Below are 16,207 nucleotides of genomic sequence, written 5' to 3' on the forward strand. Positions count from 1 at the left end.
TTTTTTTTTTTGAGACGGAGTTTCACTCATGTTACCCAGGCTGGAGTGCAATGGCGCGATCTCGGCTCACCGCAACCTCCGCCTCCTGGTTCAGGCAATTCTCCTGCCTCAGCCTCCCGAGCAGCTGGGATTACAGGCACGTGCCACCATGCCCAGCTAATTTTTTGTATTTTTAGTAGAGACGGGGTTTCACCGTGTTGACCAGGATGGTCTCAATCTCTTGACCTCGTGATCCACCCGCCTCGGCCTCCCAAAGTGCTGGGATTACAGGCTTGAGCCACCGCGCCTGGCCCCTACTGATTTTTAATGATACAAAGTTGTAATGTAAAACCAAAGTACTATGCTGGTCTTTTTTTTTTTTTTTTTTAAACTGTAAAGCTGATATATAAACACCAAATCCAATTACTTCAGAAGTGTTACAGTTATATAGCTATCATACCGAATGAGTTTCAAAAAAGATGTGAAACTCCAGAAAGGGATTTCTCTTACTGATTTCCACAATAATGACTTTAGGTCATTTATTTACAATGACTAAGATTCTTACTTTAGATATAAGTTCCCATTTAGTTTAAGGAACAGGGCTAAAAATTTTTAGTAGAATCTGGCAAAAGTAAAGTAAAGCTAAGTACAGCACTGGCCCCTGCGCATTCATCAGAAAAATCCTTAGATGTAAATATGCATACACACAAATTGAGGAGCAACAGGTTTAAGATTAGGGAAGGACACAGGGAGAAAACACACCCTAGAAATTACAAAGCTCAAGAATTAATAAGGAGAATGCAAAAATCTAAACAAACAACTTATTAATAACATCAGAAATGACCTAATTCAAATGAAATTATCATGTCCAAAATCACTCCAAATTTGAAACAGAATATAGACATCCAAATAATTTTCAACTACCTATCCTTATTTGAGCCCATAATAAACCAATGGCTAATATACCTAAAACTAGCTTCCCTGCCTATACTTATATTTTGGTGCAACTTTCATGGCAGTTATAAAAGGACTCTGAACAAATTGTGTTACATGGTTATTATATTAGACAGAGATAAACAGAAGCAAAAAATCGTCACTGTAAAAAAAAAATACGACCACACATCTTTTACAATTAGGGTTATGTACATATATATATACAAATACACACACACACAACACAACAAAAAAGGCAACAAATACATGATGAGGAGGAAAACAAATAATAGTAGCTAGCTCTAAAAGCAGTGGTTTTAGTCAGAGGTTTTATATTAAAATGTCCTGAGTACAACCACTGGAATGTGACCAATTTGAAAGAGGCCACTTCATATTAATCTTGTTTACCTTTAAGTTATAAGTAAAAATTGAGATACAGAATAAAAGAAGAGAAATGTATTTTATGATAGTATTTGAAACTTAAAAATAGCACATTACAAAATGAAAATAGGAATGGGAAACTATAAAACAGAAAAATACTAGATACAGGAAAAACAATGTACTGAAACATCCTGAAAATTTAAATGAATTTAGCACAACTGCAAAGAAAATCTTAACAGGCTTTTTATAACAGGTTTCAAGGTATTCTGAAATTCAAATTGAAAAAGATGAAAAAACAAAATATTTTGTTACAAACAGGACTATATGGACAATAGAGATAATTATAATCTGTTTTTAAGTATTATAAAAAGTTGCTGTGGTTTAAACAATATACCACTGGCCAAAAATAAAGACTACTAGACTAGAAAAAGGGTCCAGAATTGACGCCACATTTCATAAAATGTCATGTATACCTAACCAAACACAATTAAATTAGAAATATGTGTGACTGTGTAACTGAATATTATTGAGACAACTAGATATGAGTCTAGAAAAACAGTTTAGTGGTCTTCCAGCTTAGTTCAGTCATACAGCATGAGACTCTTAGGGTCATGGGTTTGAAAAATAACTTAAACTATAAATATTCCATAAAGTACACTGAAAACAAAATTAGGATATAAGCAGCAAAAGATGAAATAGAAAAAATATTGTGAAAATGAGACAGAACTAAATACCCAGAATAAAAAGAACTCATATCAAAAAATACGGGCAATACCAAGTACTACTGGTCAAAAAGACAAAAGACTTAAACAGATGTTCACAAAAAGGGAAAGAGAAAAAACTTTGTTTTTAAAATGTTCAGCCTTTCTTGAAAAGAAAAGGAAAAGATAAAAGGAAAAGAAATGACTAGGTACCACTTCATTCCAAAAAAGTTTTCAAAATAAAAAAAAAAAAACAATGCTGGCAAAGTCATAGTGAAACAGATGTACACTTTATAAAACAAATTTGTTTTATCAGGAAAGCATCATGACAAAGTAGGGAGTGGGGAGTTAAAGACCCATAAAAACAATCAGAGCCTTTGAAAGAATAATCCTCTTCCTGGGAATTCATTCTAAGAACATAATTCCAAAGAGTATGGGGAGAAATTGATTGTGTGGGGATGTTATTAAATAACACTTAAAACAGCCATATTTTTAAAACTGGCAAAGGATAAGGATACTATGATAATGGGTAAGAGCTCTAAGGGAAAAACTAAGGCAGAAGATTCAAGAGTTATTTTTAATACAGTATAAATGACAATACAGTAAAAAAGAGGAATGGACTGCAACACATTATACTAAAAATAGAAAAAACTGCAAATTATGAGAAGGGTATAAGAAACCTGCATTAACACATCCTGCTCACCTGTTTTTTAAACTGTTGGCATTCCTCTGGTGTGAGTGTGTCTGCTTTGGCAATAAGTGGGATGATATTCACTTTTTCATGCAAACGCTTCATAAACTCAATATCCAATGGTTTAAGTCTGAAATACACAGTATTTAATAGGACTGAATTGATCAGTTTGGGAGAACAGATTCTTCACATCCCCAATACTAAATTAAATACAACATAACTACTTTACTTACTTATCAGAAACACTGTGAAGATGTATTGGGCCAGCAAAAGTTAGGTAGAACAGGACTTCAAGAAGCATTGGAGTGGCTAAGGCTTTGACTCCTGCCCTTGAACCCTGGTCACAGGATTTTGGCCCTAAAGAGGAATTGGAAAAACCAGAGAGGCTCCTAATAGAATTTCCTAGAATTATCTCTATATTTATTACTCAAAGTTTCAAAACTTTATTTACTTATTTATTTAATTTTTTTGAGACAGGGTCTCAGTCTGTTGCCCCAGCTGGAGTGCAGTGGTGTAATCTCAGCTCACTGCAACCCACCTCCTAGGCTCAGGAGATTCTCCCACCTTAGCCTCCTGAGTAGCTGGGACTACAGGTACGCACCACCATGCCTGCCTAATTTTTGTAATTTTTGTAGACAGCCAGGTTACCTGGTCTGCAGAATTTTTTGGAAATGAAAAAATGGTGGTGGTTCTTCAACTCCACATTCAGTTCTTGCTACCAACTCTCTTTCTCCAACAAGATGCTCACAAGAGAATCTTCTTCAACATCCCTTTTATTCATTACATTCTGGCTGCTGCCTCCAATTTGCCTCTTTATTTACTTTCAAGAAGGTGACTAAATACTTCCACTGTAGTACTTACCATTACTTATTCTCTCACAAGCTCTTCTTCCTTAAGATATTTTTCAAGATTCCCTTAGTAAGCCAGTTCCTTAAAAGGTACATTATTTATAATACCCTACCAGGCCTTCTCTTACTCTACATTCAGTACAATTATCATGACTACAATAGATTTCAATTATCTTCAGTTGGTCAAGTGATTCCCAAATACTGATACACAGCCCAGATCTCACTGCTAAGTTGCAGATTTGTGTTTACCCAGTGGATATGTTACCCAGGTGTTCCATGGGCGCCTTTAAATCGAAAGCTCATCTGAACTCCCATTTTCCCTCTTCTATGCTTCCTATCTCAGTGAATGGCACTGCAATCTACCCAATTTCTCAACTGAAACCTAGGATTCCTCCCCTCTCTAGTCCTCTTCCCAAATATATATGTATGTGTGTAGATGTGATTATGTATGTATATCTCCATTTCCCTTACTTTAGGCCACCAAGACCTTTGGAATGAATAACTATAATACAAACCATGCATACTGAAGTCAGAGTGGTCTTTCTAAATCCAAATCTTACTGAGTTATACCCTGAACAAAAATTTTATTGAAGGCCAGATTCCTTAACTAGTATGGCCTATAAGGCTTGTGAAGACATAGATTTTCCAGCTGACCTCATCTCTTAGCATTCCTGGCCTTTCTTTTGCCTCCTACTTCCAATGTGCCATTTTGAACTTCTTACAATTCCTTGAAAGCACCATACTTTGAAATGTGGCCACAGGCTACTTACTACGTTGGCTGGAACACCCTCCATTCTCAACCTCCTTCTCCTTGGCCTGGCTAATTCCTATTCGTCCCTTAGGGCACTGGCTCACAGTCCAATTTCCACTGGGAATCAATTGTTCTCTAACCTAAGACTAGGCATATTTCGATGTGGTCACAACACTTAATGTGCTATACAGTAACTGCCTGCCTGCATACAGATGGTTCCTCACTATCTATGGTTCCACTTAACAATTTTTCAACTTTTTGATGGTGTGCAGGCAATATACACTGAATAGAAACTGTACAACCATTGTGTTTTTCACTTTCAATACAGTATTTAATAAATTACATGAGATATGCAACACATTATTACAAAGTAGGCTTTATGTTAGATGATTTTATTTGCTCAACTGTAGGCTAAGCTATGATGTTTAGTAGGCTAGGTGTATTAAACGTATCTTCAACTTTGGATGGGTTTATGTAATTCTGTCCCAAGTGTAACCCTGTCCTCTATTTGTTTCTCCCATCTTCTCACTGAAATATGCTCTACAGTGAGGGCCTTATCTCATTCATCTGCATCCTCAGCACTAGCATGGTATCTAGCACTTGAGAAGGTAGCCAAGTATTTGTCAACAAAAAAAAAGGTAAGCTGCTGTGATTTTCCTTATGCTGTTTGGAAATTTTAAATGAAAACCAAAGTCCTCAAATCTAGACTATACTGTGGACTAAAATTTAATGTTTTACAAGAATAAATGAAATACCTGAAATATTTTGCAAAGGACTACCATTCTAAAGTGGTATTACTGAACTTTTATAAAAACATGAGAAAAATGAAATAAAGGTCTCATTCTGTTATTAATTTTATTGACTAATAACTGAATTGACATTTAAAATAAAGAGAAACAACATATTAAAATTGGGGGGACTAGGGCCCTGAGGTAAGATAGTCCTTTTTCCTAACAAAGATAACTGTATATACCTCACTGTTGTGGTAAAGCTGACAGGCAGAAAGACAGAAATGGTGAGGGGGAGAAAGCAAACATGGAGAATTAAGATAGTTGCTTCCTATTCTAATTCTCCTTGTCTTAAATCCCTTGAAATTTGACACTGGCATTCAGAGAACAGGGAGCACAATGAAAAAGAGAGTTTGGATGGAATAACAGTTTATATTATCTGTAAACTGTGTTCTTGCCTCACTAGTATTAACTGAAAGAACCTATCCATTTTTATTTACTTTTTTGACAGGCTCTTGCTCTGTCACCCACGCTGGAGTGCAGTGGGGTAGTCATAGCTCACCATAGCCTCTAGTCCTTCCACTTCAACTCCAGAGTAGCCAGGACTACTGGAGTGCACCCCCATGCCCAACTAATTTTCTTTTTTTTTTTGGAGAGGGAATTTCGCTCTTGTTGCCCAGTCTGGAGTGCAGTGGCACAATGTCGGCTCACTGCAACCTCCACCTCCTGGGTTCAAGCGATTCTCCTGTCTCAGCCTCCAGAGTAGCTGGGATTACAGGTACATGCCACCAACACCCAGCTAATTTTTGTATTTTTAGTAGAGATGGGGTTTCACCATGTTGGCCAGGCTGGTTTCGAACGCTTGACCTCAGGTGATCCACCCACCTCAGCCTCCTGAAGTGCTAGGATTACAAGCATGAGCCACTTTGCCTGGGCTCCAACTAATTTTTTTTTTTTTTTTTTTTGTAGAGACAGGGTCTCGCTATGTTGCCTAGTCTGTGGCCTCAAGCAATCCTCCTGCTTCGGTCCCCAACGTGTTGGGATTACATATGTAAGCCACTGCATCTGGCCTGAACCTATCCATCTTTGAAAATTGATTTAAGTTTTGCTTCTTTTCATTAATCATTATATAAAGCACTAAATATAAATGCCATGAAATATTCAATCTCTGAGTTCTAAATGGTTATAGTTTTTCAATTCATACTCGTGACAAATTTAAATTGCTATTGCCTTATTAAGCTGTTACATCAGATACAAGCTTGCTTATTAATGTGACAAAAAAGCAGAGTTCGGTTAATCTAAAATTTTAATAAATCTTAAGGGCATTTCATATAAAGTATTAAAACCCAAATAACAAGATTGTATATTTAAACACAAAACAATACTTGCTGAATATTTATTGTAATATCCCAACTTTTAAAAAGAAAGATATTTAAAAATAAACATGACAAAAAAAAAAAAAACATCATAAACATGACAAGGAAGTTGGGGAAGTCAACTTCTTAAATATGACCAAAACAGTCACAGAACAAAATTAAACTTTAGAAAAAAAAGGTAGACCTTACAAAAGTCCCATTAAATTTCAGAAGCCTACAAAACATCAGCAATAGAAAACATTTAGTTCACATGTATATTACATTCTGGTTGAATTTTTTCCACCGTCCATTTAGTTTTATATTGGGTGGTCTTTTCATCAACAAATTACTTTTTAAACCTTGTTTTTAAGCAACAGAAAATCCTTTATCATTTCTAGAAGATAAACCCATACTAGAGAGACCAACCTCTAAGTCTACAAACTATAAACAACTACAGGGCAAATAAATTTTTGTATGTATTATGTATGTATGTATGTACGTATGTATGTATGTATTTCTAAGGGAAAAAAAAATCCTAAAACTCATTGGATGACACCAATTTCTCAAAAGTCGTACTCAATACTAGAAGGATAAAACACCATTTTAAAATTCATGTTCCAAGACAGTTTTTAATTTTAATAACAATTACAAAATAATGAACAACACACATGAAGCAATAATAGCTGAAATCATACATTAGCCATGTATGCAGTTCATACTTGAAAGAGGGAGGTAAGAGGCACTGAAAAGTACACTGTTGGACCAATTTATAATTACTCTAAAAATAACAGGCCTCTAAAAAGGAAACCTAGGGACTACCCAGAGAAGATGGAAAGGCTGTGATTCATTTATTAGACTGCATGAAATTTTAGCCTATAGTGAGCAGGGTATCTGGAACTCTATACATAAAATTCAGTGTCATATTCTTTCACTTAATCCATAACATCACATACCAATGGGCAAAACTTTGGTCCATTTCTAAAAGCAGTTAAGCTGAGAAATTGTTCAAAGGTACATTTTAATATGTAAGAAATAGCAATTTTAAACATCTTACCCCTTCTGACAAATAAGAAATGGTGCAAAGCCATTACACATCATTTGAATAATAGAAAATTTTTTTTCTTTTTAAAAAAACCTCTTGGCCAGGCATGGTGGCTCACACTTGTAATTCCAGCATTTTGGGAGGCAGAGGTGGGCAGATTACCTGAGATTGGGAGTTCAAGACCAGCCTGACCAACATGGAGAAACCCCGTCTCTACTAAAAATACAAAATTAGGTGGGCGCGGTGGCACATGCCTGTAATCCCAGCTACTTGGGAGGCTGAGGCAGGAGAACTGCTTGAACCCATGAGGGGGAAGTTGTGGAGAGCCAAGATGGCACCACTGCACTCTAGCCTGGGCAACAAAAGTAAAACTCCGACTAAAAAAAAAAAAAAAAAAAAAAAACCTCTAATTTCCCATGCAATTTTAAGAAATAAAATTCTCCCCAAGGGGATGGAAAGAATGTGATTTCATGAGAATTACTAAACTTGGAGAGGATCCAGAAGATCTAAAATAATAAAATTGGTTATAAGCTGACAAATTTTATTGACTTAACTGTAGATTAAGATTTTACTTTGCTGGCTTTCAGGAGAAGGCCCTAACAAGTTAATGATTTAAAAATATAAGTTCAAGAAGCTACACAAGTACTCATAAATGGTTATATAGTGTGCTGTACTTTTAAGATTACTTTTTTGAGCCTTTTAAGTCAGAGTCAGTTTAGTGATTTAAATATGTAAACTTTTGAGAACACTGTAGAAGATTAGACATAAAAGAAGAAACATTTTTACCCCACTTCAATCTGACAGTGCAAAAATATAAATATATAATTAAGGCTCCCTTCTATATCTAGAGTGATAATGAGCACTGGCCTATCTATTTTAAAAAAAAAAAAAAAAAAAAAAAAAAGAGAGAGAGAGAAAGAGAGAAGCCAAAAACAGAAGAGAAAGGTATACTTGAAAGAATTGGTTTGCACTACTGTGAGTGTCAGATGACTTAATGCTATTTAGCCTGATGCTACTACAGTTCTTTTGGGGGAGAGATGGTAGAGTTACAATCATCAAGTGGCTGAGTTATGTATGCCGAGTTACTTACCCAAAGGAAAAGACTGAGGAAGAATAATTAGAAAAATCTGCAGTTGTCAATAACACATATATGCACTCAAAATGACAGGGAAGTACAAAGAACACTAAAAAGGAGTACAGGCTAACTATAACAAACAGAACAATCTGAACAAATTAATATCCAGATTCTTCGGTCTTACGTCCTAATAAACAAAGGGTTAGTACTGACAATATGATACCTAAACAGCACGTCTATTTTAGCTAAGGTGAACAGAAGCCAAATAAATTTACTGTAGAAAGAAATGGCACAAGAGAACACTGGCATGCAAGTGTTTTGATAACCATCTCTTATGAGACTGCTAATAAATAGCACCTTTGGATTTATTTTGAATATGTCTAACTGGTATGTCTGCTTCTTTTTATTTGGTAAGTTCAACTAGTGGGAAAGTGGTCAATTTGCCACACCAAGACCTCAAACCATGGTGGCAACTACTATTTATTTCCATGAAGCAGGGAAAATCCTTATGAATGGAGAACTAAGGAGTAAAATCACTATTAGCTTATATAGGACTTAAAAAGGCTTTTCAACTCAGACATTTCTACATAAAATTTGGTACTTAATAGGCATATGTACTTCACCAACTGAAAGATTACTAAAATATACACACAAAGGAAACAGTAAGCAACAACAAAAAAAGAATCAGAAGTATCAAGGTACTGACCCATGTCCTGAAGGAGCAATGAAGTATAAACAACACTGCACCCTATTATCAGGCATCTGGCGTCTGTTCACTCGAGATTCTGCATTTAGGTAGTCCTCAAATTTACTATCAATGTAGTCGATAACAGGCTGCCAGCTATAGAATGCAAATAAACAAAACAAGTAAGTTGCAATTCTACATATAAATGAACTGATGACTATTAAAGAACAATGATCAATATTTTCAAATAGGCAAAACGAATTTACCAGTGGAAGATATGTCAAGTTATTCTAAAGATTCAAAAATATAAATTATGTTAAATAAATCTTTAGTCATTATTTCAAAAATTTCCAAATGAAAGAAAAATTATTGTCAAAACACAGCTAAATTATTAGCGTATTATTTCCACTGATAAGTATACTAACACTTCATAATATGAAAATGATTATATTCCATTTTAGATTTCAAATGAGAGATTACTTTAAATAAAAACTTCATAACGAACTTCGGAGTACTAAGAGTTGACAGAAAATTACCTCAAAAACAATGTGAATTCAAACAAAAATAAAAGTATTATTTAGAAAATATTTAAATAATTACTTCAGACTAAAATTTCATAGTTGTTTACTTAGGACTGACAGAAAAACTGAAAGTCGAAAAATCAGGTTTAAATTAGGATTGAGACAGAATTTATACAAATGGATAAAATTAAAGTGAACAGTTTTAATTAATTAATTTATCCATTATACAAATGGATAAAATTAAAGTGAACAGTTTTAAAATTAAAGTGAATATCTTATAATAAATGAGAATTCTATCTAGCTACGTTATTTCAGAATATGTCTTTAAAAATTTTATGATAGGTATTATGTCCATTTTATAGAAAAGTAAATGGGTTCAAAGAAGTTAAACAACTTTGTCAAATAAATGGCAAAGTTGGTATACAAACACAAGTCATCTTACTTGAAGTTTGGTGTTGCTAAGATGAGAAGTTTTAAAATGTTAAGAAGAAAAAGTTTAACCACCTCAGTACCTCAAATGCACTGGAACGCGTGAGGACAAACCCTTCTTACCAATTACTATTATCCACTGCATCTCCAAATCCTGGGGTATCAACTATTGTGAGCAGCAATTGAACACCACCTTCTTTGATTAAAACTTTGGATTGTTCCACCTATAAGAGTAATCGGTGCAGATGTTAATATCATACATTACACCAGTGATTTCCTACAAGGGGTGATGATAGGGACGTTCAAGTTTATCAAAACCAATTGGGAAACTGTTAGCAAATTAAATCCACCTACTCCCATATTTTCTTTAGAATCAATGATTGTGGCCACTGGAAGTCCTGATTATTTGAAAGAAAGCATATATACAAATAGTTTGCCAATCTCTTGGCAAATTCATACTGAGTTTATGACTTAGACTTGGTATAAAGACAGAGGAATTGATAAAATATTGATCACCATTAAAGACATGTAATACTTATATAACTTAAAAGTTCATCTAATAATACAAATAAGCAGCATGAGTAATTCAGTGATTCACAGAGTTCAAATGTAATTAATCAGACAAGAACATCTAATTTACCATTTATAGTAAATGTCTTCCTGGAATATTCTCTAACAAGTTTGGCCCAAACGACTCACTCAAATGAACTTACTAACATTCCTGAATCTTTCTCAGCATGGATGTAATTACCCTTGCATTTATGTTATGGCTAGGATCCAATCCTCTTCTCAAATGTGATACTCCACATTCTGGACAATGTAATCAGCAAAAGTCCAGACAGTTAAAAAAAAGTGTATTCTGATATGGTGAAACCTTACCAACCAACTATTGGACATAATGATAACAACAGTTCCTGGCACAAGTTAAGATATTCTGTAACCTCAAGTTTTGTTGTATGAGAAGATGTATTATCATTAATCCTGGACATAATGTTGCTATTGAATGCAAAGTATCAGTTTTCAGGAGCCCAAGATAAAGCAAACATGGATTGAAATAAAAAGGGGAATAATTCCTCCAGAAAATGATAGGCTTTCTCTTGATATACATTTATATTGAGTCCTTATTAAGGCTAGAGGCTCCAAGAACGAGGATAAGGTAATTTACAAGACAAAAATTTGGGACACTTTTAGAGACAGTCTATTTCCTTTTGGCCTGTTTTATAGATGCTACCTAATGTATGAAGATAGTACATGTACAGACTAACATTGCTGAGCAAGAAAAGTCTGTATCCGCACTAACCAATAACACTTTTTGAGATGATGGAATTGCGGTGTATCCACCACATTGTCCAATATGGTAGCCACCTGCCCATGTGGCTATTTAGTCCTTGAAATCTGACTAGTACAAATGAGGAGCTGAATATTTAATTTTATTTAATTTGAATTAACTTAAATAGCCACATGTGGCTAATGACTACTGAATACAGAGCACAGGCCTATAGCAATCAAGAGTTTTCTGTTAAAGGAATTTTATTCTCACTAACAAAACTTATTAAAAGTGAAAAAAATTGCCTGAGATGTGGACATACATGACTTATCTTTTAGAGAAATGAGATGCCAAAGTCTTATCTTTAAGATTAATGTTCTTCAAACTGCTTTGATCCTGATACAAACTATCAGTGAAAATTCTGCATATCCAAAATGTATTTACCCACCAAATATATACTATTGGCAAAATGAATATTAAGTATTAATATGTATTATCATTTCTCTGTAGATAAAAAAGTTAACATCAATAAATAAGAGTTGTAATATTTTCTGATCATTCTCAGTATCAATGATGGATGCACATCGTTTAGGAGATCACTGTTATAAACCACATAACTAACATGTCTGTTATCAGGTTACCCTAATAACATGAGGAAAGCAACTCAGAGAAAACAATCAGATTCATCAGTGTGAGTGAACAAAAACAAAAGGAAAATTTTTTTTTTTTTTTTTTTTTTTAACTTGGGATCTCATTCTGTTCCCCAGGCTGGAGTGCATGGCAGATCCTAGCTTACTGCAGCCTCAAACTCCTGGGTTCAAGTGATCATCCCATTTCAGCCTCCCAAAGTGCTGGGCCAAAAAAAATTTTTAATGATATCATCTAATCTGGTTTAGGAAGTTTACATTTTCTTTATCTGGTGATCTTCTAATCAAAGGACAACCCAGTCAAATCTAACATCTTAATATCTTGAATTCACCTCCATCTCCTTTATAAAGACAAATCATTTATGCATGGTAACTGTGGCTGAAGCAGAAATATCCAAGGTAATCATACCACTCCTTTACCTACTTACTGTTTTAAATAACATAATACTGTATACTAGAGAGTGACATAATAATATAATTAATTTACATGAATCATCTCCCAATTTTACTTCAAACTATTTCTGGTTCCTTTATTACCAAACAAAGCCTTCAGTTATATGCTATATACTAATTACACATTTTAACCTAACAGCTTAAATTTTAAGATATTTCCCTGTTTAAAAAAAAAAAAATCAGTTCAACAACTTACTTATTGATTTGCTAAGACAAATGAAGATTTGTATTTTATACATTTTAAGGAATGTTTATAAAGCTTCTTTTCTCCTCTGGCCTACAAAATTCTGTGTATCCATACATGGTCAAATACAAAGAAGTCAGAGACATATGGAAAAGATCCAGAAAACATAACTGTAAACTAGTGCCATTCACAGAATTCAACTGTATCCTATCATCTGGTTTTGCAAGTATCCTCATGGGATCCATGGAAAACAAATTAGTTCAAGTCCAAGAATTTCAAACTTTTCCTAACAAATCTACTCCAAATGGCCACTTTCCCATGCACTTTCCTTAAGCAGGTCACATCAATATATTTCACAGCATCACTCAGGGTTCTCTAAGATTAGATGCAACATTTAATACCAAAAGAATGAATCACTGGCATTTTCAACTGTTTTTCCCTGAAAAATAAATAAAACTAAAGCTATCGTCTGTGTATCATCTATGTATAATTAATCTATCAAGACCTCTTTTGGCATCTGAGATTCCAGAAATCCAAGATACTCATTTTCTAATAGTGAGTGTATACAATATACAAGAGTTCCAGTATACTGAAAAAAAGTCAATGTTTATTATACAGTTTCATGTACACTAACCTTCTCTAACTTAATGTCTACATGCCATTTATTAAGGTAAATAAATGTTATTTAATTAAGAACATAACATTTTGAAAAGAGGGTTAAAATTTTCTGTCAAGACCTTACCTCTATCTACACATTCTCAAGAGGTAGCATTATAGCCAAAACTGAAAAGATTTGAATGGCCTGAGACACTCCACTTAACTCAAACACAATAACTATCTATTTTGCTTATTTACTGGCTCCAAGGACAAATATCATCTTAGATATTTCATCATGTTCCACAAGAAAATGAAAGAGGAAGTGACCAATAGTAGGGTAGTTATGCTTAAAGAATAATCTCATCAAGACCCAAAACTACTTTATTGAGAAGAAAATTGATCCAGAGACTCTAATTCGGCCTTCTACTCTGAACCATTCCTCCCCTCATATCCCTGTCTCCTTACACGGAAACCTCAAATCCCTTGCCCCTCTTATTTTCTATTAGCAACCTCCTTCCCAAAACCTTTCTCTTTCCCTTTCCAACTCAAATCCCATTCTGGATTAACCCATCTTTCTGTTTCTATGCCATAAAATTAATGACCTCTAATATTCCTCTGATGTGCTCCTTAGCCTCATGCCTCTCCCATTTCCCAGTAGGCTCTCCCCAAGCCCTCTATTTTATCGTGTCTGTCACAATACTCAGGGAAGTACCTCACATTTCCACTTAAAGATGAGAGCATTCCCAGTTTGTCTGAATAAGCACTGTACCTTCCATGGTACAGCGTGTGTGAAATATGTCTTTTTCTAACACTAATTTCTCAATCTATGCTGGGGAACTGATTAATTTCCATTTTAGACTCATCTTGACAACCTTTTACACTATTTCCCCTCTATCTTCAATCTCTCATTTCTTAGAGAATGAGTCACCAAAGGATATAGCCATTCTCAGGTCTCTTTTGGAAATCATCAAACCACTCTCTGAGTCCTCCATACTCACTCCTAGGTATTCCTTCTCATCCCTTCCTTAATTGCCATCACCCATCTACACTGACTCGCTTACCACTCACTTCTCAACCCACTGCCATCTTGCTACCACTTCATTAAAATTTACCTTGCCAAGGTTGCCTCTACAGCACCTTACAGAAGCATCTTTCTTACTAAATCATAATTGTTTGTCCATATTTTTCCCACAATTGAGATCTTTGAGAACTTTGTGTTTTGTAGCCCCAAAACTTAGTATAAGACAAGCATTTAAATAAGTTATGTGAATTGCTCAGAAACTATCAAAACTGGACCAATTATCAACAGGAGAGTTTCCTGATCAGGCTCTGTGAAAATTTTTCAAGGAGTCTATCAATATGTTATCCTAGAGATGTATGTACTGCTTTCACCTTTTTTCAGTTTCAAAACTTTTGCACCCACTTCACCTACAATAGTGATTCATAAAACTTCATGGACCACCTGGGTGCAGCGGCTGACACCTGTAATCCCAGCACTTTAGGAGGCCAAGATGGGCAGATCATTTGAGGTCAGGACTTCGAGACCAGCCTGGCCAATATGGTCAAACCCATCTCTACCAAAAATACAAAAATTAGCTAGGCATGGTGGTAGCACGTGCCTGTAATCCCAGCTACTAGGGAGAACTGCTCAGGAGAATTGTTTGAACCCAGGAAGCGGAGGTTGCAGTGAGCCAAAACAGCGTCATTGCACCCCAGCCTGGAAGACAGAGCAAGACTCCATCTCGAAAAGGAAAAAAAAAAAAAAAAAAAAAAGAACTTCACAGACCAAGAGAAGAGAAAGTTTCAAAGGGGAACAGCGTCAAATTTCCAATTAAGAAAAATCTAACACTGCCGTTGAACAAAAGAATTATCTTAACAGAATACATTAGGAGAAAATTAAAATGGAGTTTAATCTCAGAAAAAAAAATGATAGTTTATTCCGAAGAAAAAACAGATGATACCCTTTCACTGACATAGAGTATGATTTAAAACTTTTCCATTGCAGGCCGGGCATGGTGGCTCCTGCCTGTAATCAGCACTTTGGGAGGCCGAGGTGGGTGGATCACTGGAGGTCAGGAGTTTGAGAACAACCTGGCCAACATGGTGAGACTCCATCTCTACTAAAAACACAAAATTAGCTGGGCGTGGTAGGGTGCACCTGTAATCCCAGGTATTCAGGAGGCTGAGTCAAGGAGAATCACCTGAACCTGGGAGGTGAAGGTTGCAGTAAGCCGAGATAGTGCCACTGCACTCCAGCCTAGGCAAAGCAAGACTCCATCTCATTCATAAATAAATAAATGAAGGAATGAATGAAGCAAATGCAACAAAATTAAAATAAAGTTTGTTACCAAACATAAACATTGTAAGCATGTTTTTCCAAAAAAATTTGTTAATATGAGTATCTACATTTGAAATTGAAACATGAAGTGGAGCTCAAATGTTCAATTTTTTCTTTCACTTCATTTTAATCAATCTATTAGAAAAATATATATCTAAGTAAAACACAGAAGTAACATGGTACTATTTCATTCCATTTGAAACATTCTGAAAGAACTAAGGCAAAACAGACATAGAATATCCTGACAGACATAGGATAAAATCAGTTTGCAGCTGGGAAAGAACACTACAGAGCAGTGGTTCTCAAAATTTAGTACCCAGACTGGTGGTAATACATTCTGAAAACTAAAGAGAAATACAAATTCTTTGGGACCTGCCTCAAACTTACTATAATACAGCAAACCATGAAGGAAGGGACTCAGCAATCTTTTTTAACAAGACTCCCAGGTGACTGTTACACGTGCTCAAGTTTGAGAAGCACTGATACAAGAAGTTCCAGGACCAGTATCAGCTCGCATCTGGAAATGCACACATATAACTCAGGGTCCAGAGGTCTAAGATAGAAGGTTAAGAGTTAATCTTAAAGACCTTCTATTATCAATA

The 16,207-nt window shown here is 35.1% G+C and overlaps 1 protein-coding gene across 9 annotated transcripts in view; it reads right to left on the bottom strand.

Moving 5' to 3' along the window:
- The window catches only part of SEPTIN7 (septin 7), a 101,597-nt gene that overhangs the window by 22,953 nt on the left and 62,437 nt on the right, over positions 1 to 16,207 (bottom strand). For all 9 annotated transcript variants that reach the window (XM_032286799.1, XM_032286800.1, XM_032286802.1 and 6 more), the window contains 3 exons: positions 10,243 to 10,343; positions 9,191 to 9,325; positions 2,698 to 2,815 (listed from right to left, as the gene is read on the bottom strand). In XM_032286799.1, the coding sequence (XP_032142690.1) occupies positions 2,698 to 2,815; positions 9,191 to 9,325; positions 10,243 to 10,343 (354 nt within the window). The remainder of the gene's footprint in view (positions 1 to 2,697; positions 2,816 to 9,190; positions 9,326 to 10,242; positions 10,344 to 16,207) is intronic.

This window comes from Sapajus apella, unplaced genomic scaffold (genome assembly GCF_009761245.1).
Source record: "Sapajus apella isolate SASKATOON/1434 unplaced genomic scaffold, GSC_monkey_1.0 scaffold19, whole genome shotgun sequence".
Classification (NCBI taxonomy): Eukaryota; Metazoa; Chordata; class Mammalia; order Primates; family Cebidae; genus Sapajus; species Sapajus apella.